Genomic DNA, 15,798 nt, shown 5'->3' on the forward strand with positions numbered 1-15,798 from the left:
ATTTAGGTCTCCTAATTGATATTGGGACAGAAAAAATTAATTAATTCATCATCTTGTGGCAAACATGTAGAACCCAAAAGTTGGCTGCAGCAGCATGTTTTACTTATTGTTGTTTTCTGGTTTTGATTTTTCTAAAAATAAGGCTTTTGAATACATTTCTGTTGAGCAGCTGTCTCTTGAACATGAGGTGATGTGGCGTCCGACCAGCATTTGAATACACCACGTATAAGACAACAAAAGAGTCCATGCGTTGAACTGCATAACCATTTAAAGATAACACAACTCAGGTGAAAGCTGAGTGTTTGCTGTGGATTACCTCTCTGAAGCTACTTAATGTTACCAGTGAGGGTAACCAGCGGCCGCCTAGAAAGAGGAAAATCAATTTAAAAATGTGTTTAGTGCTAAAACCATTAGTCGATCAATTGATTAATTTAGAAAAATTAACAAATTAATCTATTTTGGTGATTGATGAAATGTTTTAAGTAATCTTTTAAGCATTAATGCTGAAAATTACCTAATTCTGGCTGATGATATAATGAAAATGATAATTAGTTGCACCCATGAATGTGTTATGCTTTGCGAAATGGTTTGCTTGACAATAACATTAAGTTTGCATGATTAAAAGTAAATGGGCTTAATATATAAGTTGTTTGTTCCTATTACATTATGTGTTACTTTGGAATACTAAATAATTAATTCATTGTGATGACTATAATGACTCATCTTTGTTTTGTGTGCTTTTGTCCCTTAGCTCACCGCCTCCCCACGTGTGAGTGCTGGTAAGGTGTGTGCATGTGTGTGTGTGTGTATTGAGTGTGTTTCGGGGTGATGTACTGTATGTACCAGGATCGGGAGGAGTTGGAGAATGATCTCTATCAAGAGGATGAAGGGGACTCTGAGGGGTCAGAGGTCAACAGCGAGCTGGAGTTCCGCCTCTATAGCCAGCTCCACTACTCTTCTAATGTCGGGGAGATGGAGGAGCAGGAGGATGGAGGAGAGAAGGCGGAGGGCCAGGACAGCCAGCAGCTTGAGGTGATTGAGACTGCAGATGTTGACGGAGAACAGGAACATACTGCAGAAAGTAGGCCTCCGTCACCTAATTTGAGCAAGTTACTGCAACACCTGAAGAAGAAGAAGGAGGGAGAGAAGCGTGATAAACACAAAAAGGGGAAAAGTAACCCGAAAAGTCAGAGGCCGTCATCACATTTTGAGGAGGTCATCGTGATTGACTCCAGCCCAGAGGTCATCTCCATCTCCGAGGATGACACTGCCGATGATGATGAAGGAGTCTGTGCTTTAAAGGGCCATGGCTTGCAGGGGATGCAGACTTCCACCCCGGCCCAACAGGTAGAGCGCAAAGAGGGATGTTACGTGTGTGTTGTTTGTGTAGAAGATATTCATTATTCTTATACTGTTGTTAGAGTTTACATTAATAACATTTTGTCAGCTGTAGTTAGCTAGTAAGGTCACATTAACTCCAGGGGTTGGTTGAAAATGCCGTCTCCAGCGGACTTTTGAGAATCCTGTAAAAGGCGTCTTAAATATGTAATTTATGGCTACATGCAGTACATGATATGGTGCTACAAGACTGAGACTAAAGCTACATGTCTCTCAGTCTAAATCCTCACCTGTTGATGATCCCCGTAGAGGACATGGAAATAAAGAAACAGCATTATACTTGTATTGCAGTGTAGAGCAAGTTAATCATTGTATTATAAGTATGATAAGAAAAAATGTAAGTTCAGATTAACCCTGGTTGGCTGCTTAGCTTACATATGCTACTTGTTCGCAGTTTCAAACAGTATGAAGGATGAAGACTAAACTTGTATTATAAAGAACAACTTTAATTGTGAGACCAGTGTGGGCGGAGGATGAGGCATAACCAAAATGTTTTGACAAACATAACGCTATCTCTGTTATCTCAGACAGAGCTGTCATGCATCCGGAACCGGCTTCCACGCAGTGGGGAAATACTGTACAGTGGATGTGTTACTTGTGAAAGGGGCTTTTTTAATGTAACTGCAACCCCACAAACTAATGTAGTTGAGTAATGATGTGCTGCATGGAAGAAACATTGGGTAAGGTTACTACTGTAGGGTAGTAAGCTTGTTAGCCAGACATGCTAATGATTGCATCTTACTTTAGAGCATATAAACACGTAGTTTAATCCATTCTTTACACTTTTGGTCTTTGGCTTTTGTTGCTTTGGAAAGGCTAAAAAGAAGACGGCACTTCAAACTCTTCAGATAGCGAGTATCACTCTTACTACAGTCCCATGCTCTTCAACATGTAGAGAAATCCAAATCCAAATTTTTGTTTCCTTTACTCTGAATTCACAGTGCTGGCTGCTATTTTGTCAAGCTACTGTCCAGTGGCCAGTTTCAGCTAGCTGGTTGATTGCTGTCGAGCAGGGTTGAGCTGCAGCAATCAGTGGGGCATGCTATTAAATGACTTACTGCTGTAGCGAAGCTTTGCCCAAAAGTTTAGCTCTAACAGAATTTCTTTTAATGTTGGCAAACAAGGTAGTGATAATGTTCAACAAAGGCCTAACATGTTTATTAGAAAGAAAGTGAAGAGACTTGCAGTGTTTTCTTGATTATTCACTTTTAATTCATAGCTAGTTAGTGTAAGTGATGCATAATAGTGCAGCTGAAAGCTTTGTACTGACAATATGGTTGTTGTTTGGTCATCTAGGGAACCCAGAAAAGGAAGAGGAGTCTCATTGTGCCGATGGCTGTGGACTCCAGCAGCTCAGAATCTGATTCAGAAGAGTCAGATTCAGAGTCTGAATCAAAGTCTGTGTCTGATTCCTCTGATTCTTCTGATTCCTCTGATTCGGACGGTCTGGAGAACTGGATGGTCCTGGGTCGAGAGAAACAGGATGGAGACCAGTCCATCTCACTCAACCTGGAGGGAGGGTCTGACAGCAATGCAGGTGTGTCTTTGTGTGTGTGTGTAGCCTCATCTGTGTGTGTTTGTACTGGGTGCGTTGTGTATTGTTTGGACCTTTGTGATATGTCTGTGTGCATTTTCATGTGTGTGACCAGGAGAATGGAAGCGGTGAGTGATTTTGTATTGTCCAGCTCATTCAGAGCACTTAACCTACCTGCAGCACATTGATAAGGAGCGGGCACAGCGATGGGCTACACTGTGAACAATCTGTGTGCCTGCACGTTTGTATGTACACATGCAGCATCTGTGTCTGCATGTTTTACAAATTTGTAAGCTTTTAGCATTCCTGGCACTGTCTGCCCAGCTGCTCGCTTCTCTGATGCATCTTTAAGTATGTTTGTGTGCATTATGTATTGATATGTGCGTGAGGTTTTGTGCGAGTGTGAATATTTGTGTTTATAAAATATTCCAGTTCTAATCAGCATGCATGTGTACATACACACGCATACCAACAGTCATAACACTAATGCCAAAAACAAACAAACGGAGAGACAACAACACAGGAGGAGGAGAGGGAGGGGAGGTCGGCAGAGATGGGAGTAATCAAAAAATGAATAAAAATGTTCCCTGCAAATCTCTTCAGATCTACACATTATCTTAACCTGCAGCCTCAGCAACCTCTCCAGTTCTTCTCCCGCCACCCCCTCCTTCTCCCTCCTACCTAACGCTCTCCCATCTCATTCTTTTATCCTATTTTCTCACTATTGTGCTCTCCCTCTCTCCCGCTCTCCCTCTCTGTGTCTCTCTCACCGTTTCTTCCTCATTTGAATTTCCCTGGGCTGATGTTTCTGCAAGAGTGCTCACTGCCTCCTCTACACACAACTGGGCTAAAGGAGGGGCTCTGGAGCTGGTGGGAAGGCTCGAGGTTTTGGCCTGGTTTTGGGAGGAAAGGAGGATTTTAGGTCTCTGTCTCTCTTTCGCTCCCTTTCTCTGTCTCTCTCTCTCTCTCTCTCTCTCTCGTCTGGCTTCTCTCTGTGATCTTTGGAGCTTGACCTCATGTCTGCACATGGGGGGTCATGGGTGTGGTGTGGAAGGGGTCTTAAAGAGGGAGGAATGGGGGAGGGTCTAGTAAAAAATAAAGTCATGGAAATTCGAGGGACGAGCCTCAATAGTCTTGAGCTGAGCGCTAATTCGATACTACACATTGATTCTTAGCAGGGTTTGAGTTTGTAGTGTGTTCACTTTGGAAAAGTGGCAAAATATATTTTTCTTATTGCCATGAATCACACGTAAAAAACCAAAATCAACAATGAATTGATCCTAACAAGTATTTAGAAGTCGGTACTGCTGCTGTAAACACTCACTAGTGCACCAAATGTAATCCGTAGCTTAAAATAGTCACCAACAAATGTTTACTCCTGTTTGAGTAACGTAACTATAGTGTCCAGCTGTTTTAGGAAATGAATGAGCCTTTTTTGAAAATGAAATAATGAATCATATGTATGCATACTAAATAATGCTTGATTTTTGAGTGTGCTGTTGACTATTGTCCCACAATGCATTGCACGAGGGAAGTGAAGGAGCTGGTCACAACTGCAAAACATTAAAACAAACTACAGATGGTGGTGAGATGCTTGAGGAAAATCTTGGAAATCTATAAATAAGTACAATTAAATCTGTGTCAAACATTTTGCTTTCTGTGCATGAAGTTTAATTGGCAATGGCGTTTAGAGCTGAAATGATTACTTGATTGCCAGAAAACTCGGCGACTATTTTCATTGTCGATAATATTACGATTTACTTTTCAAACAGAAATGTGTTTGCTGGTTTTAGCTCCTTAAATGGGGATTTGCTGCTTTTCTCTGTATTATACCATTGTAAGTTGAATGTCTTTGTGTTTTGCACTTTACCAAACAATTTGAAGATGTAACCTTGAGCTCTGGGAAACTGATGATAGACAAATTGCAAACTTTTTCTAAATACAATGAAAACAACAGTCACATTAATCAATAATGAAAATAATCATTTGCAGCCCCAGTGGTGTTCCAAAATCGCAGTTTGATTGGTGTCCGTCAGCTTATTGCGTATTTCATCATTCCCTTTTAGTACAAAATACCAAAGTATTTTAGTATAGTATACTATGAAAGTATACTAGTATACATTGAAAATGTGTATAAAGTACATACTGTATACAATGAGACAGGGACACAGTTTTGATTTTTCCTCCACTTGTCCTCTAAGCTGGTGTAGGTTTAATTATGCTTGAAGATAATATACTGACTTATTTTCTTCTTCTGTGAATTTGTTTCACACACCCTTTTTATTTTACAAAGAAATGGAGAGAGAAGGCTAATTTCAGGTCACTGAGATATGGCTGGTTGGATTTTTATGACTACAGAAACCGTTATATCCTTAACCCAGGGCTGTTGGAGGAATATAAAGATTGATTTCGGTTTTTATATGCCATGTTGTGTGTTGTCTCCTGTAGCTGAGCTTGTTTTTTCACATTTGTGTGTGAGTGTGTGTGTGAGTGTGTGAGTAACAGGTTTGCACGGCAGTGACTAATAGTATTTGTATGTCTAAACCCCATCTCAGCATCACCATCAAATCACATTCACTACACTTAGTCTCCCCCTCTCACCCTACAGAAATTGAATCCTTTCATCCTCCTTCTCGTTCTGTCTCTCTCCCACACGGTGTCACTTGTTCACATACTTTTACAATCTAATCTTTTCTCACTCCCTCACATATGGTTTTTATCAAACACATGGACACACATGCACACACAGCCCGAGTAGCTATCTGTCACCTGGCCGCACAGGGGCAGCTGTCGGTGGGTGGATCTGTAGGGACATTGGATAAGGAAAAGAGAAAAGATAGTCGAGAAAAGGGGGATGAGCGAGGGCCGTCTGCCTGTCCGGCAGCCATGCAGCAGCAACCAAATGGAACAAGAGAGAAAAAGCAGGGCTTCCCAAAATCCAGCTCAGTGCCTCTCCCACCCGGAGAGGTGTGCGTGTACATGCCCGTGAATGAATCCGGGGTGTAGGCGGGGTGTGCTGAAGCTAAACTTGAATCGTAAGTGGCTAAACTTCACTCAGTGGTCACACTTTTTTTTTCCTTCACTGTTGCTCCCCCCAGTTCTCTACTTCGCCTTTTTTGTCCCCTCGGTCTTGGTCAGTGCACACCAAACTTTGTTTGAGGCTTAGAGAGTCAGCTCTGGCTCTCTATCGGGGTGGCCGATCACATCAGAGTGTGTCTGAGTGTGTGTGTGTGTGTGTGTGTTTGTGTGTTTTTGTGTTTTTGTGTGTGTGTGTGTGTGTGTGTGTGTGCTTCATTGAAAGTTTTTGGTGAATTAGAGAGAAGGGAGTGTGTTTGTGTGATTGTAGCCAAAGGTTAGCTCTCTCTATCTCACAGAGGAGGAAGGTAAGCTCTTCTCGTCTCTCCTCTCCTGAAGCATCGTTTTCTCTCTGCTGTATTGTTCTTTACACTTTTGTCATGCTGTTCAGATTGCCCAGGCACAACAAATGTTTTTATAGACACATTTGTGTGTTAAAAGCAGTAGTATGAGTGTTTTCTCTCTGTTACCGTCGTGTGTGTGTGTGTGTGTGTGAATGAGTGATGCCTGAGACCTCAGTTGGCCTTTGTATATTTTGAAGTGTGTACCATCTTAACTCACATGCCAATGTACTGTACGAACACACAGAAATATGGATTTAGTTGGCTTCTTTGTGTGTTTGTGGCTGTGGGCATCGGGATTGTAAAATTAGATTACAATGGCATGTTGGGTACCACACTGTGTGTGTGTGTGTGTATGTGTATATATGTGTGTGTGTGTGTGTTGTGGGTGTGTGGGTGGGCGGGCAGGCACTGCAGAAGGGAGGCATGGATAGGATCAGCTCTTATCTTGGCTGCCCAGTGCCACACGAGGTGTAACGCCACACCCACACTACCACACAGTGTGTTTGAACAGGCACACACACACACACACACACATACACATACACATACACACACATACACACCATGAAATCGCTGTGCCATAGTTTGACTTGTATTATCCAGTTTTTACAGAGGATATGTAAATTAGATGAGACTACTGTGTAGGCCTAATATTAGCGCGTGCAAAACAAATCGTAGAAATTCAGTTGAAAGCCCGATGCTTTCAGTTTTAAAAAAGCTTTTGATTGAACAATCATTTGATGCCAGCGGGCCTCTGAAATGTAATGACAACTGTAATCTGGTAAATGGAACAGCAGTTTCTTTGTAATATGAAAAATCCCTTCAGTAAGCGGCCGTGTCCATTATCGTGTCCTTCGAGTGTTCTCTGGGGTCGACTTCTTATATTTGTCAAGATAAATTCAACATTTGGCCTCGTTATAATTTGCTTGTTGAAAAGATGTATGTTTGTTTAGAATCATTAGTGCTGGTTTTACATTTGTGGACACACTCATCAGCAAGTATGATGTTTAGTGCAAGATGACGCTCGTACTGTTTCCGTGAACTCGCCTTCACTCACCTAAAGAACTATTTTGCTTTAAGTATGGACCACCGAGAAGGGAGTTTTAATAAATTGCCCTTTTCTCTCTCATTTCACTCTTCATTGTTCCCCTCTTGTTCATGTCATTGTTGAATAGATCCACTGTCAGTTCAATTCTGTCAATTGATTAATCCTTCCTTTACCCGGGCCCTCTAGTTTTCACCGTGTTTCCTAAAAAATGGAGGAAAATTGATTGTTTAACCAAAGTGAAGAACAGCAGGAAGGAGTCCGTAGAAATTCAGATCAAATCAGAAGGAATGTGAAGCAGCACTTGAGTTTACATCCAAAGAAATCTGTGTGGACGGCCGGACAGCGGAGCTCAGCATCAGACAGAGGGAGAGAGAGAGATGAGAGTGGGTAAGCTAAAGTGGAAGAGACAGGCCTTGAAAAGGATCGGCCATGGTGTTGCTGTCGGTCAGGGCCGGTTTGTCTCCAGGCTAAGATCTCAGAGTGGCTCTAACACGGCTGGATCTCTGTCTGCACTCGCTGACATCCAGCACCGGCTTTCAGTCTGTTTGTAGTTCTTACAGTCCAGCCGTCTCAGATAACACTTGGCCTGATGTGGCTCCATACAAAATCTGGTTTTTGAACGTTGTGCTTTTCAAGTCAAACAAAACAGCTGTTTATCTTGTGACCCGTTTCAGATTTGTAACATATCGGCCACATTTGAATTGGTTTGTTTCGAAGCTTTAAGTTGATGCACTTTGATCGGACACTATTATATTATGGATGTCACATCGGCTAAAAGGTGTATTTTAAGTAATTATAGACATTTAATTTGAATAATGTTTTATCAATGTTTATTGTAACGCTTTTCTACCTCTACTTGCGTTCAAATGGCAGAATCAGATTATTAACACTGCTATTAGTTACTGCGAACATATTCTAATTTCAGCTGTGCTTCTGCAGAATGTCGTGTCTTTTGTATGTGATATGTAGAATTTATTTATACCACATTTATCTGCATCTGCGAGGGACAAGCCATCCTGTTTGAAAGTCATCTTTGTTAAAATAATCTATGAAAATTTCTCTATTTTTTTCATGGAAACTTTGACTAAAAAACACCCACAGACATCTGCGGTTGCGGCTGCAGGTGCTCATTTGTATTAATGCGTCTGTTTGTGAGTGAGGGCCAGCATTCAAATATAATCTAGTAGAAAACATTTCGACTAAATTTACACACACACACCACAGGTCGGCCGTCTTGAAACCAAGATCCTTCTGTCGATGGATGGCATTTAGATTTGAGATTGAATTTGGCTGAAAATTTCTTGCTATCCTATTAATGATATTTATTGTGGAGTTACAGTTTAATATTTTGCGTTGTGGAAATGATCCTGTTAATGATATTTATTGTGGAGTTACAGTTTAATATTTTGCGTTGTGGAAATGAGAGAAGATTTTAGAGTGAAAGTGAAGGTGTGATGCGAGGTTAGATGTTGTGTGTGTTGGAGTGTGAAGGTGTGCGCATCTAAAGACAAAAGTGTGTGTGTGTGTGTGTGTGTGTGCGTGTGTGCGTACCGGTGTCAGCCTCACCACGCCTGAGGTGAGCCCAATAACCGTGCCCTGGCCCACTGGAACGAAGTTTCACCGTCTTTAGTTCCGAATAGAGAAAGAATGTGACATTAAATGAAATAGTTTTCAGCACTGTACGGTTTTTATGTGCCGCTGTTTAACTGTGGTTTTTGATTTGTGTGATTTTTAAAACATCAAATTCACTACTGAATGGGATTTTTTTTTTTCTTATAGCAAAATGATACAACCTCCCGTTTTCAGTAACTGTAGCCTGGAGGAAGGGGTAATAAACTGGAGACCAGAGGGTCCCAACTGTAGTTTAATGTGTGTGTGTGGAGGCGGGGGGTTAGAATAGGGAATCTCTGTCTTCTTCTTTAACCTTTATTTAACCAGGATATCCCATTGAGAGCAAGAATCTCTTTTCTAAGGAGACCTGCAGCAGACATTGTGCCCTGCAGCTACAGGATAAGACATCTAGACGAATACACACACACTCATGTATGATTAAATAAAACTTCTAAGCCTCGACACCTTAATCCTGCATTGTATGTTCTGACGGAGCAGCGTGGTGTGAGACTATAACAGCATTTTAAATGTCATATTATCAAGTGCCATTCAGTTTGGCCTGATTTGCACCACCTTTCCCGTCTTTTTCACTCCCTCGTGCACTTTCGCCACCCGTCTTGTCCTTTTTAAGAAGACCTGAGGAGAAGGTCGGGAGGGAAGGGACACAGATGAGAGGGAAAAAAATGTCAATTACAATTACCAATAATAATCATTATAATTAAGCAATCATTTAATAGGAAATCAAATTATTGTGGGGGGTGACAGTGGGACAGAGGGAGGTCCTGTGGGACTGTATTAATTTCTGTTCTTTTATTTGGCCGGAGAACTTTCCTCTTATTGTCTTTCCTTGTTTTTTAGGCTGGGAGGGGTCGTCGAGAGGGCTTTATTAACTGGTAGCCTAGGGTGGTGATATTTTTTTGGGGGGGTGGGGGGGGGGGGGGTTGAGGCGGGGAAGGGTTTGGAGGGATATGTATTAATATTAATACGTTTTTGGGATGAGGAACAGGAGGAAGAGGGGCGAGCGCGGCGGGAGTGGTGGGGGGTAGCAAAGGCAGTCATGGATCCACAAAATCACCCCCTCTCCCCTTGCCTCATTCTTCTCCCCCTTTTCCTCTTCTATGGGCATCAGCACTGGCAGAGGGGAGAGCTGTTTTGGAATCAGAAGTTCAGTTTAACAGTCAACAGGATAAGAGGGAGAACCCCAAACACACAAATACGCACATTTAGGGTTTTACACTTGCTCCGGTATGCAAAGGGTTGCCTAATAATAGCTGGGCAATGTTTTTCACATGGTCCCAGGGGATGACCGTGTGTGTGTGTGTGTGTGTGTGTGTGTGTGTGTGTGTGTGTGTGTGTGTGTGTGTGTGTGTGTGTGAGTGTGAGTGTGAGTCTTGGCAGTGTACCACACAGACACACAAGTGTGCCTGTTTAGCAGTTTCCTCTCCAGAGGCTCCTGGCAATGTGTATGTGGCCATTCCAAGGCTTCTCCCCATGTCTCTTAATTAAGGCACTCGTCAGACAGAGACCAGCTGGGCCTGGTCTGGCCTAGCTGGCACTCACCATATTTCAGTCAATCTCGCCCTTCCCTAGTCCTCCTGTCTTTCTCTTTCTCTTTCTATGTTTCTCATTCACTTTCCCTTCATCTTTTGCTGATTTCTTTGCCCTTCGTGTCTCTTGTATTGTATTATGATTTTATTAGGGCTGCTCCCGACCAAAGATCTTCCTTGTCGACCAGAAACAAGACATTAATTCAAGCCATTAGTTGACTTGTCGTCGCACGTTGATGATATTGATTTGATAATATAAAATACATTTTTTGGGGCATCAGAAAATGATTCCAGGGCTGAGAGAGAATGTAACATTAACACTGTGCTACATGACAGAGAAATACAAAACCGTAATAATGAGCCTTTAAAATATACATTTTATAAGTGCATGCATGAAGCGAGCCGCCTGCTTGCTAACAGCAAATGTGGTAATGATTCTGAATGTATCGGAACAATCAGAAAAATGTTCCTGACTTCCGTGTTTATAAGTTATAAGAGAAAAGGTCTGTGTCACTACCGCCCCCTGATACTTTCGTCCTGGCCCAAACGTCAAGGTGCAGCTCCCGAATCTTTCTGGCGACTACCCGACCAATGAAAACGTGGTCGACTGAGACTCTACCATCAACTAACAGTTTGGTCATCTATCAGGGGGCGGCCCTAGATTTTACCCACTGTAAGGTGTTGTTCCATTGCTATACATTGATGCTAGTACTCTCTAAACACTGTGTTTACGACATGTGTAAGCTTAACTGCTTGACCTTTCCATCACACCTGCCTTCAATAAAGCACTAATTAGGAGTACCATTAGGATCCCAGAGCTCGCCAGTTAATAGGCCCTTAAATACCATCGCGGGAGGCAAATGCCAACTCTTAACTGATGAAATGTAAAGTATTTCTTCTCTGATGGATGAAAGAACTGTAAAAAAAAAAAAAAGGCCCATATCTGAAAAGGGTAATACATGTAAAAAACAAAACAAAACAAAACAGATAGTGCTTGTATCAATTATTAGATGAATCAGACTGATCAGAGTTTAGGCCATTTTCAGCCTATTTTTTACCCACAATGTAAGGATATTTTCAGTGGGTGCATTGCTTGAAACCTAACTGAAAATGCTAAAATAGAGGATGTCCAGAAGATCTTGACTGGCAGTATACTGTCATGCTTGTTGGATGCTGCATCTTCAGCCACATCGTCTTTGAAAATTGGCACTAAATAAGACTAAAGCGCACTCACAGCCCTTATGCATAGATGCTACGATGTAGCCTGTATCTGAAACAACTGAATATTTCAATACACTCTTGTGGTCAATAGTGAAAGGATTTTCATAAGCGGAAGTTAATTTATCGACATGAGGTTGTGAATATTTCTAAAGTGAGCACAGGCTAAGGGTGTCTCAGAAATTTAACATCAGTGTGTATCCATATCCGTACTCCACCTCTCTTCCCCTAACCCTCCAGCTCCATCCCTCCCTCCATCCATCCCATCTCTTTATTCCTCCACTCCCTTTCCCAACCATCCTTCCATACAACAAGACCAAGCCCTGGTTACGTGGCTGTTGCTATGCCGGGCTCGCAGGGTCAAGATTCATGCTATAGGCTTTCCTGTGCTAATCCACCTTGTATCTGGGATATGTTTGAGAGGTCACACAGCTGACAGTAAACACTGTGTCCACATATTCAGACTTAACAGTGGGGTACATTTGCTTTGTTGGAAGAATGTCTGGTTGTCCTTCTATGTACCTGGTGTATAACATTATGTGTATGTGAATGAAGTTTAAGTCTCTGCTCGTGCACGTGTTCCTGCGTGCACACATGCCGGTGCATTAGCACACCTAGGCCGCCCCTTTATCCGGGGGATTATGGTTAAATGGAATGCTGAGATTCTGGCGGCGAGCGACCGATAAAGCTGAAGTCAGTGTTGGGAGAGAAAATTAATTATTGAGGATAAAATCAGAGCGAAGGAGATAGTTACCAACTCGTTGGGGAGTTTAGTCATTGATATTTCGGCGCAGGCTTCCAGACAACACGCAGAGTTCATCACACTCTTAATAGGAGACTTGTTTTGTGTGTCTGTCAGTGTGTGTGTGTGTGTGTGTGTGTGTGTGTGTTCGTACGCCTACGAGCAAGGCTTTGAAACTTTTTAAAGGTTTTGGTCAGGGATCCTCAGATAGAAAAGCATTTGGGTTTTATGCAGTATTTACATACTGATTTAGCTTTTTTTTGTGGACAGCTAGAGTGTCCTCAGGGTCTCCTACAGCGCCTGGTCTCCTCTTATACAGTGTTATATAGTATATAGCAGTTTATACTTGTATTTATCATCCAATAGAATTCAACTATTTAAAATGTAATGCTTTAATATATTTGTTTTTCATCATTCATATTAGTTTAACACGATTTATAAACAATCTTACCAGAATTTAATTTGAGTTTTGACAAATTTAGTGGAGTAAATGTCAAAATCACTCTGATTTTGACATTCAAGAAGCTAATTTATAATTTAAACTGGTTGAAATAATCCTACAGAGAATGCTGGTTTGATCAAAGGCAGGGTTCAGAATTTTTAAAACATTAATTGTCAGCAATAGCAAATAAAAAACATTATTATTAAAGCTTGATGCTAGACGTGCTTGAATTGTGGTTCAGTTTTCATACCTTTTCGCAGATGTAAATGTCTTTGAAACTAATGAACTAAGGCCATTTTTTATCTAGTTGCGTGATGAAATGTCTGTTTCTAGCCTTCAAGGATTCAGGCTTTAAAGACAAATTTGTTCTAAAATATGATTCTTCTGCTGTACAGGTAAAGAAAATATCCCAAATATGAAAAGATTTGATGAGAAAAACAATCTCTCTGTGTTTAAAGGGGATCTGTGTCAAATGTACTGACTCAGTTAGGGACCTCAGGGATTTAAAAAATGTACAGTAACAATGTAAACAATTAAATAGCAACTGTATCGGCACTGAATGGCTTCAAATCATTGTTATAATACTGTGTTATGGTTTGATATTCTCATAGCCTACAGAAATTATTTTTGTGTAGTGGCACCCAACTTACCACCAATATACCACCTTGAGATGTGTCTTGGTTTTCTTCTTGTCTGGTTTTGCCTTCATGTCTTTCTACCCCTAGATTTATCATCACTCTTGTAGCTACTTTTTACATCACAAATAATGAAAATTAAACTACAAACCAGACTCTGTTACAGCTCACAATTTTTGGGTCATAAAATGGAAACAGTAAAAAAGAAACTGTAGCTTGGAAAAGTGTTTTTAAAAGAGTCCTGAGTGGTCAGTGTTACAAATCAGCTGCGAACAAATAACCGTCCCTAACCTTACAGGACTTTCTGTATCTGGACAGATGTGTGTGTATGTGTGTGTATGTGTGTGAGTGTGTGTGAGTGCGTGCAGGTGAGCGCATTTTTCTCGTCTGAGTGCAGACTGATCAATAGTAATTGGGTTGAGTGTCTCAGGCCTGTTTCTCTCCTTTGTACTGTGGGCCTTTTGTAGGCTGACACAGGGCCAGAAGAGAAAGGGACAGGGGAGAGAAAGAAAAGGAAGAAAGAAGGGGGAGACGGAGAGAAAATGGAGGATGTTTGCAAGTCGACGAGCATGACTGACTCCCTCAACCAAATCTCCGGATATTTATTCAGCATTACTCACTAATCTAAAAAAATCTTCCTCCCTTTCTGTCTCTCCTCTTTTCTTTTCATTCACACTCCACGCTGGAGGGCTGAGTTGTGTGTGTGAGTGCAGGTTTCTAGCGAGAGGATACTGTAGGGTGATCTTAAAGAGGACTGATAAAACAGATAACTTGTTAAGATGTATTAACAGGCTTCTCTCCTCTTCCTCTCTTTCTCCCTCTTGCTTACAAACACAAGCACACTCCCAGAGTATCTCTCCATCCTCCTCCCTCGCTATTCTGTCTCTTTTATGACTTCCATAAAAGCGATGTGTGTTGAGCGAGGGCGGAGAGCTCCAGCGGTATTAGCAGGGAGGCATTAGGCATAAACTCTAAGGTATATTAAAGCAACGGCCCTGTTGTTCATATAAACACGCCAATTCAATTTAGCCTGCCCCACGGGGAATGGGATTTCAGCAGCTACCGAGAGCAGCAGCAGCAGGAGGAGGAGGGAGGGAGGGAGGGAGCGTGAGTGGTGGATGAGGTAAGACAAGAAGAGGAGGTGGGATGAAGGGATCTTGGGTTAGTAGAGGAGAGGTGCGGAAGCAGCAAGAGGGAATGAAGGAGAGTGTGAAGAAGAGGGGGTGAGGAAAAAGAGAAGGAGAGGTCGGGCAGAGATGTGGAGATTGACATATGGGAGTGGCATGGTGGCTAGTTGCAGGAATTCATTATTGTTGTGGCATTAACTAGCATGACGTAAGAACCTGTGTGTTTGTCTGTGTGTACATGCATGTGTGCAGTGATAAGCACCATAGAGACACACACACACACACACACGCGCAGGCAGAGGGGCTGCCAGTGTCTCTGCACCGCTGCACGCTTGGACAGAGCGTTATGTAGGAAACCCTACAGTTATATTATTCAATCCAAATTCAAATGGGCTTGTCAGGAAAGCTCCCGCTTTTTATTACCTGTCAGAAAAACCAAGGGATGGACGGAGCAGAGGGGAGCAAATTAAACGACAGTAAATAAGACCCCCTATCTCTCTCTGCTCTCCCCCTGCCATTCTGCCATTCCTCCCCGCGCAGTATTTTGGAGACACACTCGCATATACAGATTTTGACAGCATGTTGTTGTTCGGCTCTATCTGTAGTTTACCTTAACCAGGTTTTATCTGTCAATCAGACCTAGGAAGACCTAATTATTTTGTTCATCGCTGAATACAATCTCCAGCCAATATGGAATCAACTGAGCCACGAACTGGGTTTGATATTAAAGGAAAAGTCGTCAGACATTCATTTAGATGGATTTAATGCACCTTTGACATCTTTAAGCGAGCGATCATGGGGACATTGAGGGAAAGAAGTCAAAGAAAAAAAAGGGGGAAAGAGGACCTAGAGGGGAGATGGAGGGATTTCTTAAGGATGAGCTCTGCATGTGGAGAAGTGGGGGTAAAGCGTGGTGTTTCCTCCGAGTACACACACACACGCGCATGCACGCACAGACACACATACTCTGAACAGCCTCCTCCCGTCTTGCCCCTTTCAGCCAGGCATAACCTCTGCCATCTGTCCACCCCCCTCCTCCTTCCTTTTCACCCTCCTCCTCCTCTGCTCTTCCTCTTC

General features: G+C 42.2%; 1 protein-coding gene across 1 annotated transcript in view; it reads left to right on the forward strand.

The window, feature by feature from the left end:
- The first annotated feature begins 801 nt into the window (after window positions 1–801).
- zcchc7 (zinc finger, CCHC domain containing 7) overlaps window positions 802–15,798 on the forward strand; it is a 43,875-nt gene continuing 28,878 nt past the window's right edge. Inside the window, exons 1-2 of the mRNA XM_070923851.1 lie at window positions 802–1,347; window positions 2,695–2,935. Of these exons, the coding sequence (XP_070779952.1) occupies window positions 829–1,347; window positions 2,695–2,935 (760 nt within the window). The 5' untranslated portion in view covers window positions 802–828. The remainder of the gene's footprint in view (window positions 1,348–2,694; window positions 2,936–15,798) is intronic.

The sequence above is a fragment of the Enoplosus armatus genome, chromosome 2 (genome assembly GCF_043641665.1).
Source record: "Enoplosus armatus isolate fEnoArm2 chromosome 2, fEnoArm2.hap1, whole genome shotgun sequence".
Classification (NCBI taxonomy): domain Eukaryota; kingdom Metazoa; phylum Chordata; class Actinopteri; order Centrarchiformes; family Enoplosidae; genus Enoplosus; species Enoplosus armatus.